Source organism: Erinaceus europaeus, chromosome 12, assembly GCF_950295315.1.
Source record: "Erinaceus europaeus chromosome 12, mEriEur2.1, whole genome shotgun sequence".
NCBI lineage: Eukaryota > Metazoa > Chordata > Mammalia > Eulipotyphla > Erinaceidae > Erinaceus > Erinaceus europaeus.
Window position 1 is genome coordinate 18,944,039 of NC_080173.1, and position 23,815 is coordinate 18,967,853.

The 23,815-nt window shown below is 37.5% G+C and overlaps 1 protein-coding gene across 10 annotated transcripts in view; it reads right to left on the bottom strand.

Moving 5' to 3' along the window:
- MITF (melanocyte inducing transcription factor) overlaps nucleotides 1-23,815 on the bottom strand; it is a 276,773-nt gene that overhangs the window by 231,474 nt on the left and 21,484 nt on the right. For 3 of the 10 annotated variants that reach the window (XM_060202884.1, XM_060202882.1, XM_060202890.1), the window contains one exon: nucleotides 15,461-15,590. The exons of 5 other annotated variants lie outside the window; for them this stretch is intronic. In XM_060202884.1, the coding sequence (XP_060058867.1) occupies nucleotides 15,461-15,490 (30 nt within the window). In that variant the 5' untranslated portion in view covers nucleotides 15,491-15,590. Of the gene's footprint in view, nucleotides 1-15,460; nucleotides 15,591-23,815 lie in introns of those variants that run through there. 2 more of the 10 variants (XM_007523315.3, XM_060202887.1) reach the window with 2 other exon arrangements.

The window sequence follows — 23,815 nt, forward strand, 5'->3', positions numbered from 1 at the left end:
ATGAAGAAAAGATTATCTCAGTGGGTAAAATGAATAGTGTTCCCCCGACTCCTCCTGACAGAGGTCACATGACAGAGGAGCCACAAAGGCTATGGCAGAGCACTTCAAAGAGGTGCACATGAACTGACCAGCAATGTGCCTATGTGGGGCACAAGTCTATAAGAAGCACTAAACCACCAAAGAAAGTAGAAGAAATATCCTAAATGGAAGAGAGAAGGGTTACAATGCACTAAAATAAATAAATAAATAAATAAATAAATAAAAATCCTGGGTATAAGACTTCACCAATGTGTCCTTAAGTCTCATCTGTCCAGAGCCCTACTCCACTATGGAAAAATAGAAACAGGCTGGGAGTATGAATTAAACCACCAGTTGTCCATATCCAGTGGAGAAACCCATATTCCCAGAGGGATAAAGAACAGTGATGCTTCCAAAGGAGAGGATGGGACACAAAACTGGTGGTGGGAACTGTGTGGAATTGTACCCCTGTTACCTTACAATCTTGTTAATCATTATTAAGTCACTAAAATTTTTTTAAATTCCTGAATAATAAAATATGGTCCCTAAACTGCCTTCTAAAAGGCATTAATTACAGGATCTTGTGTGTTAAATCATGTGATGCAAGTTTGGGGCAGAGCCAAATTGCTCAGGGCTGTAGAAGAGAGGCTGCTATGTCTCCTGAACCTTCTACCTTTTCTGGCACTTGGACTATCTACATGTTGGAAACACTTGGGAAGAATATTGGTGTGAATGTGCAGCAGAATATTAACCTACCTGGGACTGTCATGGGCCTTAAACTTGCTGTCTATTTATTTCTGCAATAAACACTGCTTTGTGGGTGGGGGTTGCCAGCATAATAGTTATGCAAAGAGATTTTTCTGCCTGAGGCTCCAAAATCCCAGGTTCAATCCCTAGCACCATCATCAGCCGGAGATGAGAGGTACTCCAGCTAAAACAATCAAACAAACACTGCATTGTGAGGTTTTGTTTCTGTTTTTTTATACTAGTGTCTCCTCCTACTCAACTTCTTTTTTTTTTTTTTTTTTTGCCTCCAGGGTTATTGCTGGGGCTCAGTGCCTGCATCATGAATCCACTGCTCCTGGAGGCCATTTTATCCCCCTTTTGTTGCCCTAGTTGTTGTAGCCTTGTGGTTATTTTTGTTGTTGATGTAGTTCGTTGTTGGATAGGACAGAGAGAAATGGAGAGAGGAGGGGAAGACAGAGAGGGGGAAAGATAGACACCTGCAGACCTGCTTCACCGCCTGTGAAGCAACTCCCCTGCAGGTGGGGAACAGGGGCTCGAACCGGGATCTACTCAACTTCTTAAAGGCAGAGAAGGATCTTGTTTATCATTTTGTCACAAATGAAAGCTCATTGAAATACTTTTTAAAAAATCTACTTTCTGTAACAAAAATGCCATTACTGCTATATGATAAAGTTTATTATATATATTTATCCACACTGTATTTTCAAGAAGCTTTTAATATAAATATATAAAATTCCTTGAGAGTCCCAGGAATTGGTTCAGCCACGAGGGAGGTGAGAGGTAGGATCCTGGATTGGCTTCCCAGGACTGACACAGGTATTCCACTGATAGCAACAAGCACTATGACCAGTAGTGGTGCATAGGTATCTCTCACACTGTCTCATTCTCTCTCCCTCATTCTTTATAAAATACAGAATAAAATTGAGTTGGATCAAGTTCATGTTAGTTATCAAACTCAAGCAAAAAAACAGAGGCGTGGGCCCCTAGAAACATGCCTAAAATGGACTTCCTAACTCCCTTCCAACCTAAGATCCCTAATTTCATCTGTTTTGTCCCTACGTATTGATTCCTGTTCATTAACCATTTTTTCTCATTTTATATCCTGTCACCTTCCAACCACCAAGTTGCAGATGCTACTATGATTCCACCTGACTTCTCTGGGCAGATGTCCTCACCTATGTGTCCTGGAACTTCACCTTTCCAGAGCTCTACCCCACTAGGGAAAGACAGAAAACAGGCTGGGGGTATGGATCAACTTATCAACACCCATGTCCAGCAGAGAAGCAATGTCAGATGCCAGAACTCCTACCTTCTGAACTCGAAAAATAATTTTGATCCATACTCCCAGTGGGGGGAGAAGTGACAGGAAGAAGAGGATAAGAGGGCTCTGAACTCCAGCTCTATCAGGACCGCAGAGAGAGGTGGGAAAAGGGAGGGACATTTGGATGTAGTAATGGGGTTATGTGTGGCTTGCTGGGGGAAGAGAGAACTAGACCTGGGAGAAAAAGGGGGCAAGTACGAATGTGGATAGCTGCAGAGATGATGGTTAACCCATGTCTGCAACCTTCAGAGAGCTGCTGTGGTCAGTGATGGAGAGATTGGGAATTCAGAAATCTGGTGGTGGGAACAGTATGAAATTATACCCTCGACATGTAATTTTGTAAATCAATATTAAATTACTAATAAAATTTTTTAAAAAATTGAGTCAAAGAGGCAGTTGTGTAGTATCATGCATACATGAGGCCCTGGGTGGTCCCATGGTACCACACAGAAAATAATTACTTGATTAATTCATGTCATTATGGCACACTTCGCATAGTTTTCAACATGAGACATTTAAGGACGTTTTCAAGAAGTACAGTAAGAAACTCATATATTTGTATTTCGTTGTTATACTATCAAAGGGAAATATAACCAACCATAAATACAAAATAATACGCTGACAAATGAAAGGCTTGGGAATGGATTAATAATTGTAAAAAGGCAGAGTCAAAGCTTAGAAGACTTTAAAACTTTTCTAGTTCACTACCTTTGCTTTATAAAAAAAAAAAAAGTTTAGAATGCTGAGCTAACTTGTCCCTAAATGATGAAAACTACTAATACATGACCTATGCACACTGTTTTCTCTACCTGAGTTAGTCAGATCATGCTTCTCCTCTGACTGGAAATCAGAAAAAAAAAAAATTTTATAGTAAATGGCAAAGTCTTTACAAGGCCCATAGAGGGTTTAACTCATAAGCAATAGGCTGAACTAATATTTATTTTATGTATTATTTACAAACCCCATACAGACTCACCCAGGATTTACCTCCCTCAGGTCTTATTTCTTCCTTAGTCTCAATTTCTGCTATTTCCAGTACTCTTCCTATATATAGCTCAGTCTGCCGTAGCCAGGACTGCTGTCCTGATGAGCCAAGTTCAGCATACTGCTGACTAGGAGGATATACATTTACCCTTCCCTGTGTGCCGAGCTTTCCTCTCCTACCACCACCAAATACTCCTGACACCTACAGGTCTTTACTCAAATAACATTTTCTCAGGCCTTCACTGTCCAACACCTACCAAATAAGACCATGAATATAAGGATTTTCAATAGTTTGGAACATTATTAGATTCCTAATACCTAGATAAGTGCCTGTCAAGAAGTAAAACTCTAGTGATTCCTACTTAAATAATTGGTTGAATGAATTGGTGGATAGAGTTCAAATGTGGCCCAAATCCAGAGACTTCTAGAACTGTGAAATGTCTGATAATGTCTGACAGCTGCTGGGAAATAAATAGTGGCCTGGGTGTCATCTACCATCACTATGTGCCTACTCCAGTACTAGCTTGCACTGACACCCAGTGTATGGCAAGTCCATAAACAAAGGGGTGAAATGACTTAACTGTCATAGCACCCCACTTGCAGCTGTATGACTTTGGGTTAAAGAATGAAGTAAAATGTCAATATTTTTATCAGAAAGATGCTCTTAGGTGTACAGGTGCACAAATCACTTCTAAATTACTACATCTCTGCGTTCTTCAGCTTAAGAACAGAAACAGCTGATTTGCTCATAAACAACAACCCAAAAGAAAAAAAAAAGCCAGGTCTCAAAGAACTTGCTGGCACAAATCAACATTTGGCATTAAATCTGAACGGTTGGCAAGCTAAACCTCAATGCATCATTCTAAATACAAAACATGAAGCTTTAATTATAACAATAACAGATACATAAAGAAAGGTATGAAGAATGTCCATAACAAGGCACTAGGAACCAAAACTACATAGTTATCCCAGGTATTAAAACAGAAAATAAGTAAATAACAATAGTCAGACAAACCCAAACTAACATAAGCAGTTTGTGTTCACTCATGTTTAAGAACACAACAGGATTTGTATCCGGGGTATAGCTCATCCTACTAGTACCTAAAATATTTAAAAAAAAAAAAAAGTTCACAAAACAACCTGTTCAAACTCAAAAGACACAGGCTAATCCTAATTTACAAAAACGAAATACCAGAAGTTACTAAAATCCTTGATAATTTTCAAATTTAGAGTACAACACATAAAAAATGAAAAATAACAGTTCCCATTTCCAGCTTTAGCAGTTCCTCTCATATAGTGCACCTGCTAATCAATTAAATGCACTTAATATTTCTTATTATCTCCTTACTAATATGAACCCTCAGTGACGTTTCAAATCACTTGATGGAGAATTTGGGGGGATCTCAACAAGTTCTGAAGGTTGGGTAGTGTCATTTTTCTTTACTGTCACCAGGGTTATCTGAGATTCAGTGTCAGCACAACAAATCTACTGCTTTCAGTGACCACTTTTTCTTTTTTCTTTTTTATGGTTTTATTTTATTTAATAGGACAAAGAAAATGAGAGGAAAGTAGGGAGAAGGATAGACATCTGCAGACCTGCTTCACCATCCATGAAGCATCCCCTGTGCAGGTGAGGAGTGGGGCTCAAACCTGGGTCCTCGCGCATGGTAATGTGTGCACTTTCAGATACACCATCACCCAGTCCCCAGTTGAAGTCATTTTTAAGTGGCATAAATTTCACAGTAATTTTAAAAATGTTTTTAGACTGTTTTAGCATTTACTGCAAGGGCAACTCTTATTTTCAAGGATTCCAAATGTATAGCTAAATCTGGGCACAACCCTCGTCATAAGCTTATGGTGACTGAAGTAGGTATAGGTGTGTGTGTGTGTGTGTGTGTGTGTGTATGTTGCATGTCATCTGTAGAAATTTCTCCATTTGCTAATAGCACACTGTTGGAGAATCATTTGGGACCGTTCAAAATCAAAATCATTAAGGCTATTAACTCTGACTTGGGACAAGTCTAATAAACAAGTGTCATCTCAACAGGAAATGAGTTAAGCCAGCCTTCAGTCATTTAAGCAAACATTCAAATCAGAGCACTTCATAAGAAGCTTCTCATTAAATTCTTCTGCAGTTTAGTTTGTCTAACTTGAATCAACAATCACTGGAAATGTTCATCTTGGGTGAAAAATATTTCAGTGGAGTAACTTTCAGCTGGGTTTAAGTGACCAACTAGAACAGTCTCTAAATGTTTTCCAAGTCTCTCTGGCCACCTCATACATAACAACAGGTGCATGCTAAATATTTAGGAGGCCAAACTGGAACAAATCCAGTTCCTCCTACATAAAGTCAAGTTTCTGATCTGGAAATTCTGGATCATATACAATCATACACAAGTGAAGAGAGAGCTGTCAGATACAGTGACATATGTTTCTTGATGTTTCTAAGTAATATTCATTTCAAATATAGCCACCCCCAGATCTTTGTTAAATTTAAGCCTGACCCTAGACCATGTTATTTCCCAAATGAAATCATTCTCATCTTTGAACAGTTCTCTCAAATATGATTCTCCAAGAAGCCTTTTCTAACACAATCCATTCCTACACCACCTGCTCTTCTAGTAGTTTAGGACCAAACCTACTAAGAAATTTATTTAAAATGTAAGTCCAATGAAATCACTCTAACTTATTAAACTAACCATTCAATGTGTTTATTTTCCTACTTGGAAAACCACACCAGCCATAGACAATGACTTTTCTTAAGGTAGGTGACTGTAAGAGTAATGAGGTCATTTCCTTCAAAGATGATGAAGCTTTTAGGATTCTCTGAAATGCATACCTACCCACTAATGTGTCACTATTGATAGCTTCCTTTGGGTAGAAGACATGCTATAATAGTTATAATTTTCAAGTACTCATTTACTAGCATAAATTCCATCACTTACATAAATAAAATGGATTAAAAGGCAGACAAACTATGTATACTAAAAAATAATCCATCAAATTTATGTTACTATTGCCATAGTAAGTTCCAAGGGTATCCTTCATTCACTATGTTTATATTAGCATCCATATACATCTAAAATATATGTAGAGATAAAAATGTAAAATATTAAATTGGATTTCCACAGTAGGGGTGCTAGATTTAGCAAATAAAAATATAGGATGTCCACTTAAATTTCATTTCAGATGAACAAAGGGTATGTTTAGTAAAATATTCCCTGAAACATTCAGGACATACTTATACTAAAAATAAGTCTGCTTATATGAAATTCAAATTTAACTGGACATTCAATATTTTAACTCCAAACTCAAAAAACTACTGGGCTGTTGGGAAAGTCATGATGCATTTTTTTCACAGGAAAACATTGAAAAAAATATGGCATGACTTTCTGGACAATCTAATATATTATTGAGTCTTTACTTTAAAAGGAAAAGGGAGGACTGGGGAGATACTGCAGTGTACAGGACATGTATACCTGAGGGCCCAGGAATTATAGGATCCAAACACTACCATATACCAGAGCTGACCAGTGCTCTGTTCTTAGTCTCTTTCTCTCTCTCATGTGAAAAATAAATATTTAATTATAAAAATTAAAAATCAAGCACAGTGCAATGAGCACATTTTGTGACTATCTTTCAGAGAAAATATAATAAGTCATCAAATAACATGATAGTACATTTTAAAAAGCTCTACATAATGCTGTTAAATAAAACAGCTGTGAAAAGAACAGAGTATTGTAAACCAGATACTATGCCATTGTGTGCATTATCTCACTTAATCTTTCCATATCTCTATGAAGTAGGAACTACTAGTAGTAACAGTGTTATTTCAGTTGTAAGGATAGTTAAGAAACAGACAGAATATGTTACCCAACATCACAGAGTAGCAAGCAGAGACAAATCCTGGCAGATTCAACAAAAAGTTCACATAATTACTACCTCGTTTTATATCTAAAGAAAATGAGAAACTTAATAATTTGTCCAAACTCACAGGTAATCTGTATGGTTTGGTTCAAACCTACAACAGTCTGACTCAAGATCTTAACCCCCCAAAAGGATACAATGTTCCCAAGTATACATAATGGAAAAAAAACATACTTTCCACCTGAACTAGCTATTATTTCCATTGTAATAAATTCTATTCTTTCATTTTTCAAAGAAGAGAACTTGAATCTGACTTCCTAGAAATGTTTTTATTATGTTTCTCCATCTGAATCTTGACATCTTGTAGTCTAAATGTTATCTTAGATTGGATGTAGAATGTGGATGTTTCTTTTTTTGGGAGAAGACTGATTTACTACCATTTCATCTGGCATGTACCAAGAAATAAGACACTTATCTAAAGACTATCAGTCATGTTACCTTAAGGCAAATACCTGCAGTTTAATCTCAAATACTGGCAATAACCTGAAAAACTGGCATGAAAGCTAATTTGAAATAGCTACTAAAGCAATCTTTAAGATCCAAATGTATGTGGAAGATACACAAGAGTCAATGCTTTTCTTCTTTGATCTAGAACTAAACAGCCAGGAACCACATGTAAAACATCAGAGTCAACAAAACACTGAAAGATATGTGGAACTTTAGAGCATATGTTCCCATAGGAATGCTCATGGCTTTCCTCTAGCTTACAAGGCTTAGCTGAAAACTTTCTACAGGGTGCAGGACGCATGGTGATAGACTTAAAATTAGCTACAGAGAAGTAGCTGGACACAGCATTTGGCAAAGATGAACACAGCATTTGGCTCATGAAGTTTGTAGACAACCTATCATTGTCTACGTACATGACTTTGCCATCCACTAGTTTGCACTTCCTATGAAAAAGGAAATAAATCTATTTTATTCACACTTGTTTCCCCAAGTGCAGGTACAAAATAGACATGTAACAGATTAATGAATAATAATTACAATCACCAGTAGGCAGTATGTACTGTCTTACTTTTGCCCCATGACCTGGAAATCTGTGGCCAAGATTTTTATCCTCTTATAATCACACCCTCTCTAGAGAGCCAAATAGTACTGAAACTACCCTAGCTGGCCTTTGTGACCCTAAGTCTGGCTCCCCTCCAGACCATTCTCTAATTTGCAGTGCAGGTGCTATTTCTCTGCTCACAGCTGACCATACTTGCTGATGCTCCAGCCATGCTCCAAAGCTTTTACTGCCCAGGGCATTCTACTATGCTATGTTGAGTTTCCATGTCCCCTGTCTACCTAGAATGCTTTCCTCCCATTGCTTGCAAGTCATCTTTCAAAAATAAACTCAAGGGGAGTCGGGCTGTATCGCAGCGGGTTAAGCGCAGGTGGTGCTAAGTACAAGGACCCGCATAAGGATCCTGGTTCAAGCCCGGGCTCCCCACCTGCAGGGGAGTTGCTTCACAAGCTGTGAAACAGGTCTGCAGGTGTCTATCTTTCTCTCCCTCTCTCTGTCTTCCCCTCCTCTCTCCATTTATCTCTGTCCTATCCAACAACAATGACAACAATAATAACTACAACAATAAAACAACAAGGGCAACAAAAGGGAATAAATAAATAAAAATAAATATAAAAAATATTTAAAAAAATTAATAAACTCAAAGTTCATTTCTTATGTTAGACTTTACATTTCTCCCTACATTTTCTTTTTGTCCCCAGTGTCACGCCACTAGCAGTTACAAAAAGGGTAAACTGACTTACAGGCTAACAATTTCATCTCTAACATGACATCTTGCACGTAGTAGGTAGTCAGCAATCACTTACTAGATGGGTAAAAGTGAAAAACAGTATAAGTATAATTTTCCACCTCTGGCTCCATTGAAGAAATATTGACGTCTGGACTCTTTCAGTTCTCTCCACATGGCAACTCCATCCAAAAAATTATTCAACAGAGAAACAATGTTTTTTGTACAATGTAATTTTTTGTACAATGTACTGTTGTTGCCACTGTTTAAATAAACACCTATTAACCAATAAATGCCATAGAAGACTACCTATTTATACCTGGACCTGAGATAACAAAACCAAAATCACACTGAATCAAAGAACTTTGGGAAGACAGTACTTCTGAGGCAGCAAATAAGCTTTTCATCTCTAGTGCCCATGTGAGTTGTGGAAACCTGATACACTAACTTTCAGGAGGGTTCAAGGCTACACCAGGTTTTAGAGAACAGAGTAACATGGTTGTTGGCAATATTTACCTTATGATAGCCAGAATGCCAACCCTCCAGCTAAAATACTCTAGTAAGACCTTTCCTAGCTCACAGGACTCCTAAGTTCCATTTTGGGTGGAACTAAGTTACAGAACTAAGTAAGAGAACATAGATATAAACCAGGGCCCAAGGGATAAGGCACATGTGCACATGCATCCATAAATTAGGGGAAAATTCCTCACAGCCCTGCCTCACTAGGGAAAGAGAGATAGGCTGGGAGTATGGTTTGTCCTGTCAACACACCCATGTTCAGTGGGGAAGCAATTACAAAAGCCAGACCTTCCACCTTCTGCACCCCCATAATGTCCATTGGTCCATACACCTAGAGGGATAAAGAATAGGAAAGCTATCAGGGGGAGAGGGAATGGGATATGGAGTTCTGGTGGTGGGAATTGTGTGGAGTTCACCCCTCTTACCCTGTGGTTTTTGTCAGTGTTCCCTTTTTATAAATAAAAAGTTTAAAAAATAAGGGAAATATATACCTTAAAGTAAAAATGCCTAATAGTCTGCAGTAACTCAAGTCACTTGCAGCAAGCAAGTGGGAAGACCTAAAATAGACACCGTAAAATACTTAATCAAATATTTTCTACTTAGACCTAGATACCCTCCTCGTCTTCCTATTCCACTTCCCTCAATCACTCTATGGCCAATTTTGTCAGATAAAGGAAGAACTATAAAATCTGGATAAGGGCAAGAGACCAGTACACTTTAATGATCCTTTTGGTCACTACCAGGCCACCCCATCATACGGGGCCCTAGTCAGGGAATCCTTGGATTCTCACACAGATATGATTGGCCTAGACCTCTAACAGACCCCTCTCTACACCGTCACTGGTCATCTCCATCAGAAACAACATTGTAAACCCTCTTGTGGGCCTCTACAGGACCTTGCCCTCAATGTGGAACAACAATGGTAGGGACTGACTCACTCTCCAAAAGAGAGGCTGGGTTAATATACTCTGGCACTCAAGGAACACTAGTCCAGAAATGAGTGCAGCCTAGTTTGTTCCTAGCTTTGACCATGGAATGTGAACTCAGGATGACAGGGATGCAGAGGTTACTCAGGCTCCTGTGCTAAATATGAATAGACATAGGCCCGAGGTCAGATTGATGGGTTTATAGTTAATGGTACTTTTATACTTTTCCCACATTTGGAAGCTTCTCTCTGCCCTGATCCAGCTTTCAAGTCCTATTATCAATTATCATACCATCTTCCCAAACAATACTCTTAGCCCACCTGCATGTTAGCTATTGAGCTCAAGCAAAAATTAGTAAAGTCATAGGCCCTTTGGAATATTCCTAAAATGGACTCCCTGGCTTCTTCCAACTTCAGGTTCCTGACTATTAAACAACTTGTTCTTCTTTATATCTAAATGCTTTTCAGCCACCAAGTTGAAGATGCTACCATGACGCCAGCCTGACTTCCCTGGACAGACAACCTCACCAGTATATCCTGGAATCCCACCTTCCCAGAGTCCTACCCCACTAGGGAAAGATAGAAATAGGCTGGGATGACTTCCCACCTTCTGCACGCCATAATGATCCTAGGTCCATACTCCCACAGGGATAAAGAACAGGGAACCTTTCAATGGGGGGTGGGGGGGAATGGGATATGGAACTATGGTGGTGGGAATTGTATGGAATTGTACCCCTACAATCTTGTCAGCATTATTAAATCAATAAAACCATACTATGGAAAAAAAGAAAGAAGAAAGAAAGAAAGAAAGAAAGAAAGGAAGGAAGGAAGGAAGGAAGAAAGAAAAGACAGAAAGGGGGGGTTGGACAGTAGTGCACTGGGTTAAGTGCACATGGCACAAAGCACAAGGACTAGAGTCAGGATCCCAGTTTAAGCTCCAGGCTCCCCACCTGCACGGGGGTCGTTTCACAAGCAGATCTGCAGGTGTCTATCTTTCTCTCTCCCTCTCTGTCTTCTCCCTCCTCTCTTGATTTCTCTCTGTCCTATCCAACAACAATGACAACAACAATAATAACAATGATAAACAACAAGGAATCAAATGGAGAAAAATGGCCTCCAGAAGCAGTGGACTCCCAGTGCAGGCATAGAGCCCCAGTGATAACCCTGGAGGCAAAGAAAGAAAGAGATAGAGAAAAGGAGGGAGGGAGGAAGAAAGGAAGGAAAGGAGGGAGGAAGGAAAGAAGGAAGGAAGGAGCTGGGGTATGGACTGATTTTTCAACACCCATGTCCAGTAGAGAAGCAATTGCAGAAGCCAGACCTTCCACCTTCTCCTTGTCACAATCTTGTCAAATCATTATTAAATCATTAACAAAAAAAGTAATAATCACATGATCATCTCAACCTAGTCCATACCCTTCGCTATATTTAAGAAGAAACAGTGTCCTCATAAATGTCTAGCTCAGGTCATGTGACTGGTTAATGGCATAGCTGAACCAGTAACCCGGACTCCCAAATCATTCATTCATTCATTCATTCATTTAATATTAATTGAGTCACCACTAAATTCAACATGATTTCCACTTCTGGAATAAAATGCATCAGGGTATGGGGGGGTCCATTTGTGTTTAGTGTTAGGGTTAGGGGTTAGGGCTAGGGTTAATTCCTAAGTGAATCATTTATGATATAACTCTGTAAAGCTCTGGTCCTTTGAATTTGTCTCTCTTCTTTGTCATTATTTTCTCTCATAAAAACAAACAAATAAATAATTTTTTAATTGTTGTACCTGAGGTAGCATATGCCACAGAGGCCCCAATTTCAGTCTCCAGAATATCAAAGCTAAATAGTATTCTGGTCTCTCTCTCTCTCTCTCTCTCTCTCTTTCTGCATATGGTTCACTCACTCACTCACTCTCCATCCTCTTTCTGTCTCTATAATAAAAATAAGTAATTCTTAGGAAAAAAAATCATTGTCATCAATTTAACAAAACATATGATGCACTGATACTTATCTCTTACTAATGCATGTTTCCAATGACCACATCCCCTCAGTTATTAAATTTCTACTTTCTCATATTTACTGATATTACCTACAAAATAAAGTTCTTTTTATTCAAACAGCTCAACCAATTCATAACTATTCTTTCTTTACTTCTTTAAAATATTTATTTATTTACTTATTTACTCCTTTTGTTGCCCTTGTTGTTTTATTGTTGTAGTTATTATTGTTGTTATTGATGTTGTTGTTGGATAGGACAGAGGGAAATGGAGAGAGGAGGGGAAGACAGAGATGGGGAGAGAAAGACAGACACCTGCAGACCTGCTTCACCTCTTGTGAAGCGACTCCCCTGCAGGTGGGGAGCCTGGGGCTAGAACTGGGATCCTTATGCAGGTCCTTGCACTTTGCGCTACCTGCGCTTAACCCACTGCACTACCACCCGACTCCCTTTCTTTCCTTTCTATTCTAGTTATCCAGCCTTCTAAAAACTCTCATTTAACCAAAAATTTCATAGTGATGTTTGAAATAATTTTTGAAAAACTGTACCATTCTTAAGCCAAAATTTAAAGGATTCATCATCACAATGTCAGAAGAATGTAGTGACTAAGTTTTACAGATACTATAGAGTACATTTTTCAGAGGTTGAACAATCATTACTTCTGCTCCAGAACTCAAGCTAGAGCTTAAAAGTTCTGATATACAGATAGATCTCTAATCCAAGTATCACTACTAAAAGTCAAATTAAATACAATCTACCTATACTATCTAGAAAAAGGATCAGTTACTATCTTATATCAAATAGTACAGGTACATAGTTGTAATGTAAATTTTTTTCTGCTTAATCTCTTTTTCTTTTTTTTTAACACCCAAATTATTTACTGATTCTTTTTAAAGCCGGAGCTGCATTTCTAATGTACTGTTTTCACACACCGGTTCTACTGGCTTCTCAAATCAATATCACTCAGTTTTCTTCATACATGTTTCTCCAGTTTGCATATTACCTGTTTCAGTGAATGGGTGAAAGTAGCACTGTCACAATTCAGTGTCTAACCTTAACTTCTCTCTCTCTCTTCTTAATTTTTTTAGTGATTTAATATTGATTTACAACGTTACAAGTCATCAAGGGTATAGTGCCACACCATTCCCACCAACAGAGTTCTGAATCTTCAGGCTCCCCATTGCAAGCCACCACAGTTCCCCTAAGGTTGTAGACATGGGCCAACCATCACCACTACAACTATCTGTAATCTCTTTTTCTTTATAAACATTCAAAATTAACCAGGAAATGAAACTACTCTGAAGTTTTAAATAATTTAACCAATTATTTTCATAAGTACCTGGAAATACATATGTTTCTATAATTTTCATTCAAAAGCTTCCATTTTTACTCTGGAATAAACACAGTTTTAAAATTCATGCTGGTTTGAAAAATCCTGTGGCACTAAGTAGTACTTATTTCCATAAATTAAAAAGACACATTTTGGTCTTATTCTAAACAGGATACCAGAAAACAAAACTAATACTGTGAACAAAGAAATCTTAGCTAAAATTCATTGAAATAATCCAAATGGTTTCCATTCCAGAGAAAATAGTAAGTCAGCAGTTTGCATACAGCTGCTTTTTCCAAATACACAAAATAAGCAAAACCAACACTAGAGGAAAGTGCAAATGCTGAACCCTTTCTATTTCTGCTTCCATGGGACTGCAATTCAATCATTATTACCACTGCTGGGCCGGGCTCTGCCTCCCTTTATGTACACTTCCAGGTGGCTTCCAAATTCCCATACAGAAGCCCAGGAAACTCCCAGGTCAGAGTTCACAGAGACACACTGATACCACAAATAATCTGACAAGAAAATGTGGACCCCAATGTCTAATTACTAGAACAAAAACTAGAAAATCAGAAAACTAAATATTTGAAGAAATCAAGCAATCAGAACTGCCACAAAGAAGTTCCTACACAAGAAAGCAGCAAGGACAGAGCTGCCCATTAAAGAGCAAAAGTCTCTGGAAAAAAAAAATAAATGAGGTAATAATAAATACATAAATTATTCACAACCCTTCACCTAATACCATTAACAGGATGAAGCTGGAGAAAGACTGTTGAGTATAAATAATCTTTATATGGAAACTAACTTAAGAGAAGTATTCAAAACCCTTCACCCAGGGTAGAAGACAGCCTGATGTTTTAAGTCACAAGTGGGGAAAGTCTGTCTGGGGTTATTATAGGACACATACAAGCAGCATCCTAGAACTGAATTATTTTATAAGAAAAACATGAACAGAAAAAGGAAAATGATAATTGCTGTTTTAACTTCAAAACAGAGAACTTAACTTCCAAAGTCCCACCTTTCTACAAGATTTAAAAGGACAATAATTACTCAAGAAAGCAGCAAAATGAGGAAGTGGTATTTTCTTACAAGTTCTGTTAATCCCCATCAGCTGTAATTTAAGAAATTCAGTGACATCAGCATTTATAGTTGATCCAGTAAGAATGACAGAACTACATATGGACAATCATATGGGGGGGGATTTGAGGGTGACTGGAAAACGTATTTGAAAATGTGGAAAATTAATTCACTTTGCAGTGAATCACTTCAACAGTTTCAAATACCAACACTGCCAAAAATAAAATAAAAAAAATAGAAAGGGAAGTATAAGTACTCTGAACCTAATCCAATGATCCAGTAGAACTTCTAATATATATATATATATATATACTGAAACAAGTAAACTGAGCATTTCTAAAAAAAAGAAAACAGTTAAGCTATTTATGAACAATATATACCAAAGATTTAATACTGCTTAAAAGCCATCACTTTAAAAAATTGTTTATTACATACAAACTTGTAAACTGAGTTATTTTGGTTATCATTTGCATTACCTTCTAGAAGACAAGTATAGAGTCAATTCCATGGTCACCTTTTATTTTATTTATTGGGGAATTAATGTTTTACATTCAATACAATAGTTTGTACATGCATAACATTTCTCAGTTTTCCATATAACAATACCATGGTCACCTTTTTTCAGATAGAATATATACATGTACATACACACACACACACACACACACACACACACACACACACACATATACATATGGTGGGAAACCTTTGAAATATTTCCAAGGTGTACCATTTGAGTTCAGGAATAGCCCCAAAATAGGATTGAATGCCCAAGAGAAATGCCAACTATTAGCTTTTACTCAGATCACAATTAAAGGGAGAAGAAAAACATACCAAACATGACCGATCGAACAACCAACAGAAAAAAGTTGAAAACACTCACCAGGGCCGCCCTGGCCTTTTGGCTGAACATTGAGTCCACTGAATCAGCTCAGGAAGGAGAATGTTACGAAGATGTGATTGCAGTAGCTCTGCAACAAGCTTACATGCACCTTCTCTCAACACTAGGAAGGCTAAATTAGAGATAGAGTGATAATTAATAGGATCCTTGGCAGCAGGAGTCGGCTTCTTTAGCAAACCAGTAATTGCTGCCTACTTAAAATGACTGGGAATTCAGCCAGGAAGAAGGGAGGTGCTAACGATGGAATCATAAAGGTAAAATAGACTTTACAAACAGGTTACTTGGCTTCCATTCAAAACTACCTTTTTATCTACAGACTTAATTAATAATGACAGTAAATAAATCCAAAATAATGCATAGGAGACCCAAAGATCAATAATTCTTTCAAAAATATCACCGCATGTGCAAGGGATCTGATGAAAATAGACTGCTCCTTCCAGCCTCCAGAGTATCACAAATTCCTAAGCTGATCATGAACATAACTTTAAATTTGTATGTTAGATTAGAAAAGGGATTTTTTTAAAGCCTAAGTAATATCCTTTGAAATACAAGTCAGTGAAGAAATCATTAACAGTAGTTATAGTTTCTGCCTTCTACTCTTACATCAAAGCAATTTATTTGTTTGTAAGCTCTCTAGAAAAGATGTTTTTAGCTCAGAAGTTGTTTTCCAGAACAACTGAAAATTGCTGGCAAGGTAAGGGAAGTCAGCACAAGGTGTCTCCAGTTTAAATCTTTAACATCAAGAAATAAGACATCAACCAGTTCAAGTGATTATCAAACATTCATCGAGACAATACTCTCAATACACATTCCAGCAAAGAAGCCAGTCAAAGTACCTCTAACTTCTTTAGGTGCCCAGAGACATAGAGAAATGAGGAGTCAATCTTTTACCATCAGTAGTTGTCTACAGAGATAAACCAGGGCAGCAGATACATAGTTTCACAATGACTAATGCTGACCAAAACTCTTCATAAAATCAACTCCACAGGTTAAGATCTACCTCCCTTGTTCAGGAAATCCCTGGTTCTCTGATGGTGTTACAAAGGATAAGCAGACGGTGTGTCAAAAAAAAAAGAGCACAGCTCAGGGCTTTCCAGCAGGATGAAAACCAGGAGGTGAGTTAGATACTGTCTCATGGAAATCAGTACTATATCTCATGGTAGCTGAAAATATGGTTGTAAGCTGAAAACAAAAACACTGGAAATTCAAATGGTTTACCTTCTCTTTATATGTATAAGAACTAAAGAAATGTATTTTTTCCCATTTCTCCTCTCTCACTAATAAGAGTAAAAATGCTTCAACATTCATTCTGTGAATCACCAGCACACTCCTGATGGAACCCACTAAGTATATGGTTCACCATTAAAGCCATCAACTAGTATTTTTACAACTTCTTCCTCTCTATTAGGTCACTGTATCCTTTTATTGAAAATATTTAACTCAATACTTTGCAGTGACTAATGCTCTTAACACCCACATGTCATGGCAGAAGTTATGTTCATTACACAACATTATGATGTTTCAAGACCTTTGGCATTCAAAGATAAACAGTACAGAATGGAATAGATTGGCTACAACTTTATGAACATACACAGAAAAACAATTAACAATTCAGGTTATGGAGGTGAAGAAAGAAATCATGATTTAAAAAAAACATCAAGTTTTCAGAACTTATATATTCAGTGACAGACCATAAATTGGCAAGATATCTTGATATTATCAATTAACACATTTGAGGACCTTCAGTGAGGAATGAGGAAAATCTACAAATTACTTATGGCACCCTTGTGAATGAGATTAAGTATCCATGACTCCATCTTTTGCTACCTTTCTTGGAGACTTCATTGTCTATCTCCTTACTTCTTCATAAATAGTATTAAAACAAACACTGCAGCCAAGCATGTTGTGAGTACCTTTAATGGACAGATTTATTTATCTTGGACTCAGAACTTCAGACACACCTAGTATCTTGTCTTTACTTCATCAGAAATGCAGTCTACCTTTCATTCCAAAATCAACAGAAGTTGTCCATTATCACTTCCTGTCCTGCCTCTCACTCTATCCCCCAGTAAATATAGTAGGCACTGACACACAATAGTTTAAAAAGTGAGCTGTGAAGACAGACAATCCTCAATTCAGCTCGTAGTTCTATTCAGTGACTTTGAGAAAATGACAATATAACCAAGTCCCAGTTTCTTCACCTATAACATGGGATTTTATCTACCTCTTATTAAATATTAATTATATAAAGCACTTGAAATACTTAACATAGTACTTAACAGATGAAACATAAGGCTTATGCTTATAATTCAACTAGGTCTGATTTATTCACTCTTACTATTTCAGCTTCATGACTTTTCTTTTTTTCCCTTTTTATGCATCACTAGGACTATTTATAGTATAAATCTAACTCTCCTTATGACCATTCTCTTTTTGATTTTTATTTCATTATTTGATAGGACAGAAAGAAGTTGGGGGGGGGATTCTCGGAGCACTGCTTCACTGATAATGAATTTCTTTTTTCCTTCCTTCCTTCCTTCCTTCCTTCCTTCCCCTTTTCTTCCTTCCTTCCTTCCTTCCTTCCCCTTTTCTTCCTTCCTTCCTTCCTTTCTTCCTTTCTTTCTTTTCCATTACCTTACCAGAGCACTACTCAGCTCTAGCTTATGATGGTGCTGGGAATTATACCTGGGACCTTCGTTGCCTCAGGCATGAAAGGCTTTTGCATATGCATTATGCTATCGCCCCAGCCTGAATCTCTCTCTCTTTTTATTTACTTTTTTACTTATTTTAGATAGACAGAAAACAATAAGGAAGGAGCAGGTTAAGAGAGAAAGAGACCTGCAGCACTGTTTCACCAATCATAAAGCTTCCTCCCCCTGAAGATGGGCATTGGGGGCTTGAACCCAGGTCCTTAAACACTGTAATGTGTGTGCCAACACTCAGACTCTCACCAAGATTTGTAAGCCACTTTATGATTTTCCACTGAGTTCTTCAACAAGGGCCCCTTAGTGTCTCTTTGCTCTTCTTTCACTTCCCTAATCTCATACTCTATGTCCCCAAAGAACAGTCAGAAAGTATACCCAAATGGGGCTGGGTAGTGGCACAACCAATTGAGTGCTGCTTACTATGTGCAAATATACCAGTTCAAACCTCCCCAACTATAGAGAAGGAAGGAACTCCATAAGCAATGAGGCAGTACTGCAGGTATCTTTCTTTCTCTCTGTATCTCTATCTTCCTCTCTCCTCTCAATTTCTTTATGCCCTGTCAAGAAGGAAGGAAGGAAGGAAGGAAGGAAGGAAGGAAGGAAGGAAGGAAGGAAGGAAAGAAAGAAGGAAAAGCTTCAGGTAGTGTTACATCTGGTTGAGTGTACATGCTACATACAATGCACAAAGACACCAGTTCAATCCCCTGGCCCCCACCTATAAGGGGAAAGCTTAATGAGTGGTGAAGCAATGCTACAGTTGTTTCTCTTTCTATTTCCCCTTCTATTTTCTCTCTGTTGCTATCCAAAATATGAATAAATAAAATAAAATATATAAAAGAACAATGGATTCATCATTTAGGCACTGAGTCTTAGCAATAGCCCTGATGAGAAAAAAATTTTAAATATACATATATGTGTGTGTATTTAAAGAAAAATAATTCAATTTTGGGGGTCGGGTGGTAGCACAGTGGGTTAAGCGCATGTGGAGCAAAGCGCAAGGACTGGCATAAGGATCCCGGTTTGAGCCCAGGGCTCCCCACCTGCAGGGGAGTCGCTTCGCAGGCAGTAAAGCAGGTCTGCAGGTGTCTATCTTTCTCTCTCCCTCTCTGTCTTCCCCTCCTCTCTCCATTTCTCTCTGTCCTATCCAACAACGAACTACATCAACAACAAAAATAACCACAACAAGGCTACAACAACAAGGGCAACAAAGGGGGAAAAGAATGGCCTCCAGGAGCAGTGGACTCATGGTGCAGGCACTGAGCCCCAGCAATAACCCTGGAGGCAAAAAAAAAGAATTCAATTTTTACTATCTAAAAAGGATAGAACATTTTTATTAGCTAACTTGTACAATATGAAAAACTGATTTTAAAAAAAAAAAATTAAGTGTCCTCAGGTACAATCTACAACACGCCAGGTGTGTTTTAAAATATCTTCCCCAGTTAGTACATTTCTTGCTATTCTTTCTTTGAACTTAAATATGTAGCGACAAACAGACACTAAGAGGTGGTTCAGTGGATAGTGCTAGACATTTGATTCCTGCCATTGCATATGCCAGAGTGATACTCTATTTCTCTCTCTCTTCATAATGAATAATTTATCTAAATAAAACACATTAATACACATTAATAAATAATTCTGTCTCTCAATAAATAAAATAAACACATATATGCACACACATGTGGATGAAGTGTTGGACTATTAAGCATTAGATTCTTAGTCTAATCCCTAGTATCACCCATGCCAGAGTAATGCTCCGGCTCTTTCTTGCTCACTAATAATAAAGAAATAAAAAAATGTAAATAAAGGAGGAGTAGACAGTTAAGAATTGACACAAGAAAGTAGAAGATCACATGCACTTGTTTGTTAAGAATGGGCTAATTGGGTAACTGAAAACATTTATGTCCAAAAATATCCACAGGCCAAAAACACTGAAAAAAAAAAACACTAATAAAATATTATCAAGTAAGTAAATTTGAAAATTCATGAATAGTAACAGTTGTAGGAAATAATTTGTAATAGACAACTGTTACTATTCATGAATTTTCTAGCACTCATCTACTGCACCACCTCTTAGGCTACTAAGTATCTCTTTTGATTACTATGTAGTACTACGCTTTTTGTGTATTTCTCATGCTTTTTGCATATTTGTGGGTTTTACTGATGACTGGATGATTAACTAAGGCTTCAGGTGTCTCTCTGTCTCTCTCCCTATCTCTCTATCTCCCCCTCCTCTCAATTTCTGTCTCTATCCAATAATAAATAAAAACTAAAAGCCATGAAAAAGAATAAAAAATAAAAAGAAATCCATATGAAAACTGAATTTCAGAAAAACTTAAGGGTCTATAGTAAATAAGAGGAAAAAAGTCAAGACAGTTTCTAAGTTTTCATGAAAGAATTTAAAAGCATAATGACATCTAATTCTATAAATTTTGTGGTAAATGATACAATCTTATCTTTTTTTGGATTGTAGATATATATATATATATATATATATATATATATGAATTGGTAAATAATGTATGATAAATATATGTGTATAAATATTGTGATATGTATAGATATTACTCTAAAATCATATATAGTATATATATGTATATATATATATATATATTACAATTTCTTTACTCATTAATTTTAGGCATGCAGGTTGTTTCCATATTTTAGCTATGGTAAATAATGGAGCAAGTTGGGAAAGGCACATGGTTCTGGTGGGGGAATGTGGTTACACGTACCAAGTGTGGGTATGAAAATGCTCCTCTGATCAGTGTTACTGGGTTGTCAGAACAGTTGTGACATTTTTCTATGCAAAAATGTGTCATGACTTTTCTGACAACCCAATATAAAACAATGTTAAAATCATAAGTAAAGAACATTTTTTATAAAAACTTAACAGCACCCCCAAAATGTACTGCTCTCTTTCAGTGCACCAGAAACACCTTATCTATTTTGGCAACTGTTTAACAAATATTTATAAGTCTTCAGTATTCCAGATCCTGGAAGTACCTGGTGAATCTTATTCATAAGGTTTTATGTCCAAGTGAGGACTGACTGACAATAAAAATATATATTTCCTGTCAGTCTACTTACAAAGGAAGGATGTTTGATGGGATAGGATACACATGAATCTTTTGAATCTTTTAAATAAATGTGGCCACCAAGTAGGTCCCATTGAAGGGATTCCTCTGGCCATTAAGGATCATATCTGACCTGGTTCCATGGCATCCTTTGCCCAAGGCAACAATAGTTTTTGTTTGGTCCTTTTTGCTGTTTCCACAGTAGTCTCAACATGTATTTTTTTGTGTATCTTTTTACCTCCTAGACAAGGAAATTTTGCCTAAGAATCTTACAAATAGCTCCCAAGTTGTGACTCTTAGAAAAATAAGAGTGAACTCACCTGCAGAAGGGGGAAGCTTCATGAGTGGTGAAGCACAACTTCGGTTATCTCTCTCTCCTTTTCTATTTCTATTGATTTCTGTCTCTAGTAAGTAAATAAAAAAAAACTAAAAATAAATAAATAAGAGAACTCTTAATGTCTACCTATTTAGATACCTTAGAAATAAGTCTACTCTGAGAACTTTCAAAATTGTCTTTTTCATCTCTAATGGCTACTCTTTCCCTAGTTATTCGTGTGCCTGACTCTCAACTCTAGTCTGCATAGCTGACTCACCTTGTTCTCTGGCTAAAATTTGAAGCTCATAGTCCATTAAATGAGTTACTGTGTTACCATCGTTCTTATCGTTCATTCTCTCCTGTGTTCATTAATTATCTGATCACACAAACTCTCACTCTTAAGAACCAGATTCTATGTAACATTTGCTTGAAAAAGAGAAAGAGTAGGAGAAGTATAAGAGAAAGAGAGTGTGTATGTGTGTGTGTCCCCTGTTCACACAGGTGTGGAGAGAGAGAGAGAGAGAGTCCGCTGTTCACACAGGTGTGGGGAGAGAGAGAGAGAGTGTGTGTGTGTCCCTTGTTCACACAGGTGTGGAGAGAGAGAGAGAGAGAGTCCACTGTTCACACAGGTGTGGAGAGAGAGAGAGAGAGAGTCCGCTGTTCACACAGGTGTGGGGAGAGAGGGAGAGAGAAAGTGTGTGTCCCCTGTTCACACAGGTGTGGAGAGAGAGAGAGAGACCGCTGTTCACACAGGTGTGGGGAGAGAGAGAGTGTGTGTGTGTGTGTGTGTGTCCCCTGTTCACACAGGTGTGTAGTTTAATTACTTGGAAAAAGAAAAACTGTCTTTTTCATATTTCTTTACAAAACTCAGGACAAGAACTATTTAACCACAGGTATGTGTTCCTTAGTTATAACAATACCAAGGAAAGGCTGCAAATACTCTGAAAAAAAAAGTGCAAACCACTAGAATTCCATATATGTTGCATAAATGCATAGATAGATTCTCGTAGTAGTCATTGAATTAGTTCCCATTCAATTAGTTCCCTTGTGTGTAGAGACACACAAGGCTGACAGTTGGGGGCTCAAGAATGCAAGGCATTATAGACACTCTAATGCCATAAACTGGGTAAAGATAGCTATTTAAAAAAAAAAAAAAGGCTATTGTGCTCCATGTGAAAGATAACGCAGGAATGCACCATAAGCAGAGTTGAAGCATGACAGTTAGAAATGATAGATACCTGGGTGGCAAGAACAACAGAGCTCAGATGATACAAGGCATGTTGTTGCACAACCTCAATTAGTGCATCTTAGTATTCATCCCTCCACTTAGCTCTAGCCCATAATTATAATGAAAGGAAACATGCTGATAAAGACAAAGATTGTTCGGGTAACATAGTGCCACCTTACCTGTAAGTATCACGTGCCATCTCTAGTCACCTCCCTGTGACTATCACAGGGTCACCACTATTTGACCTGCATCAACTTTCTGAGATCCTGATTATTTAGCGTAGGGACTATTTTGACTGCCCTCTCTTCTCTTTCATGAAGTTCCTTCATTTCTTGTTATTATTTAGTTGCTTTTTCTTTCTTTTTCTTTTATTTTTTTTATTTTTTTAATTTTTAAAAATTTTTTTAAAATATTTATTTTATTTTATTTATTCCCTTTTGTTGCCCTTGCTGTTTTTTTTATTGTTGTAGTTATTATTGTTGTTGTCGTTATTGGATAGGACAGAGAGAAATGGAGAGAGGAGGGGAAGACAGAGAGGAGGAGAGAAAGATAGACACCTGCAGACCTGCTTCACCGCCTGTGAAGCGACTCCCCTGCAGGTGGGGAGCTGGGGTTCGAACTAGGATCCTTATGCCGGTCCTTGTGCTTTGTGCTACCTGCGCTTAACCCACTGCGCTACAGCCCAACTCCCTTTCTTTTCTTTTCTATGCTATTGACCCTGCACCTTTAGTTGCTTTTTCTTGTTAAAATATCTAAAAGTAAAAATTAATTTCAAATCAGAAACTTTGTTTATGCTATATGGTTACAGAGACAACCACTCTAAGTTAGGAAACGTTGACTAGGGGCAGATTTGGGCTGAATACATATATAACTATTGGTATTTCTTTTAATCCATACACTTGCCTTATCCCTTAGATCACATTATTATTCATGAGCCCCACTTTGCCACATGCTGAAATAGGGTCTAAAAGGCTGAATCTTGTTCAAAAATTTAAAAAGTTACTAAGTAGTCAA